At 50.0% G+C, this 2,300-nt stretch overlaps 1 protein-coding gene across 1 annotated transcript; it reads right to left on the bottom strand.

The window, feature by feature from the left end:
• Window positions 1-287: 287 nt before the first annotated feature.
• On the bottom strand, window positions 288-1,875 carry Vps60 (vacuolar protein sorting 60). Its single transcript, XM_084604781.1, has one exon. The coding sequence runs from the start codon at window positions 1,747-1,749 to the stop codon at window positions 1,084-1,086; it is 666 nt and encodes a 221-aa protein (XP_084460907.1). The 5' UTR covers window positions 1,750-1,875; the 3' UTR covers window positions 288-1,083.
• Between the last annotated feature and the right edge of the window lie 425 nt (window positions 1,876-2,300).

Genomic DNA, 2,300 nt, shown 5'->3' on the forward strand with positions numbered 1-2,300 from the left:
GAGGGCTCTTGTAACATTGATGCAAGTCCTAACTTCTGGTAGAGTGAACGGTTCCATCATCAATGCATAATAAGCCCCCACAGCATAGCACAGAATAGATCCCCAGGGTTTATAACTTTTGAGAGAGGTTATACATACTGAAATGCAGCAGCAATCCTTGCCTGCCTGTGTGGCATATGCAACTTCCCGTTTATTGAGGTTGTGCTAAATTCTTCAGAACTACTGCTGATGTTCACACCTAGCATGTTAAGGTAGCATCCCGCTACAGACAGGCAGACTCACTAATCTGTGTTTACAAGAGCTTTTATTAACAGAATAGTGGAACTCTTTCTCAAAGAACAGCTACAGCTTCCACACACATTATGGAGTGTTGAGAAATTTTTTTTAACAATAAGGCAATAGCAGAAAAAAAATGTGGTGTGCATATGGTGCATTGAAGAAGAAACAATGCTTCAACAATAGCGCATTTAAACTGTGTGGAGTCAGCAGCTAAGGATTTTTGAAATGTGTGGAGTCAGTAGCTAAGGATTTTTGAGCAACGCAGGCATCGAGTTGATCTCATATTTCGTAAACACCAAGCAAAGAACTGCCACCGAGACCCGCACTGACACTACTACGCTGTTTTCTTTTATCCCTCTGTCCGTGAAAACAAAGTTGGCGCGGTAACAATGTTAAAATTCAGTAGCAGATTAACCGTTTCACATTTTAATGTGGACAACAACAAACTACAGCAGTGGCCAAAGCAATCCTACATGTAAACAGCAGATCATGCGCCGCAACTCGCTTTAACTTGCAGATCGAAAAGCGCTTCAGCAAAGAAAGGCCGTGCGCAAGACAAGCATTAGGAAACCACTCCAACGTGTGCCCTGGGATGATGCATGTATTGAACAGGAGCAACGCTGTGGGAAACGAAACTTCAGACAGACTACATGTTACGGCGTCGTGGAAAGCCGCCGCCGCCAGTTTTGGAACGGCGCTGAGTACACGTACTCATCTTGAGTAATCCACAGAGAACCGCTCCAAAGCGTTGCACCACACAGCTCGCGCTCCCGAAGACCAAAACAAACCTTCGGGCGCACCCGCTCACGTCGCCGGGATCTTGGGCAGGCCGAACTCGTCGACCAGGACTCCTTCCTGGTTTGCCGGAAGGCTCTCAGCACCAGGCTCCTTGGTCGGAATCCTGGGAGCGCTCGCCTCGTCCAGGTACGAGGTGTCCTCGTCCAATGCAATCTCGTCTCCCAGCGCGTTCAGCTCTGCCTCGAGCTCCTCGTCGTCCACCTCGGGCATGCCGTAGCTGCGGCCCAGAGCATCCTGTACCTCGTTCGCCTGGTCAAGCATGTCCTCCAGCTCATCCTGCAGGTCGTCGATGTCGTCCAAGTTTACCTTCTTGTACTCGCGCTTCATCTCGCGCACGCCCAATCGCATCGCGTCCATGGTAATCTTGGTGTCTTTCAGCGTTTGGGTCGCGAAGTTGGCCTGCTCCATGTTGAACGACTGCTGCATCAGGTTGTCCCGCTGCTGCTCGTACATCTTGCGCTGCTTCAGAACCCGCAGAGCCTTTTGCTTGACCATGTTCTTGGACGGTCCGTCACGCATCTTGGCCATCTGGTCCTTGTACTTCTTGAGCTCGGCATCGAGCTTGGCGATCTTCTTCTCGACTGACTCGGCGCGTCCGTCAACGCTTGCGATGCAGTCCGTTAGGTTCGGCGGCGGCTCCTTGGGCTTGGTGCGGCCGAAAAGCCGGTTCATCTTGGACGCACTCGCTGTGCTTTCTCAATTGACAGCACGGCGAAACAACGCGCAATGGCGAAGAATGTCGCGCAGTTATCGAGCGACAAGGGGAGGATGACTTCTCAGTATGCTTCTACGCATGCGCCACATGAAACCGATGAGAGGGGCAAGAAGGATTTCCTCCTTTCAGACGTGGCATAAAAAAATAAAAATCACTGTCGTTGTGCGCTACTTCTGAAATAGCCACTAGCATAATGCATACAATAATGAAACAGTTTGAGAAAAGCCTCAGAAACAATCCAAGCCAATTCAATTCATGGTGGAGTTTTATTTATATAAAGCGCTAAATTCAAACTTTACGAATGACCATATGCAGTGCGTTGGGTTTAACTTTACAAAAGACGCCGTAGTGGAGTGCCCCAGTAACTATACAATCATCTTGAGAGAGCAGAACTTTTTATTTATTCCAGCGGATGAAGTCGAACCCGCGTCGTCGGACTCGGCAGGACAGCCGGCTGGGGCCAACGTTGCTGGGGCGGCGGCGCGCCCTTGGCAGGACAACCCGGACA

The sequence above is a fragment of the Amblyomma maculatum genome, chromosome 5 (genome assembly GCF_055883805.1).
Source record: "Amblyomma maculatum isolate TAMU_Amacu chromosome 5, ASM5588380v1, whole genome shotgun sequence".
Taxonomy (NCBI): domain Eukaryota; kingdom Metazoa; phylum Arthropoda; class Arachnida; order Ixodida; family Ixodidae; genus Amblyomma; species Amblyomma maculatum.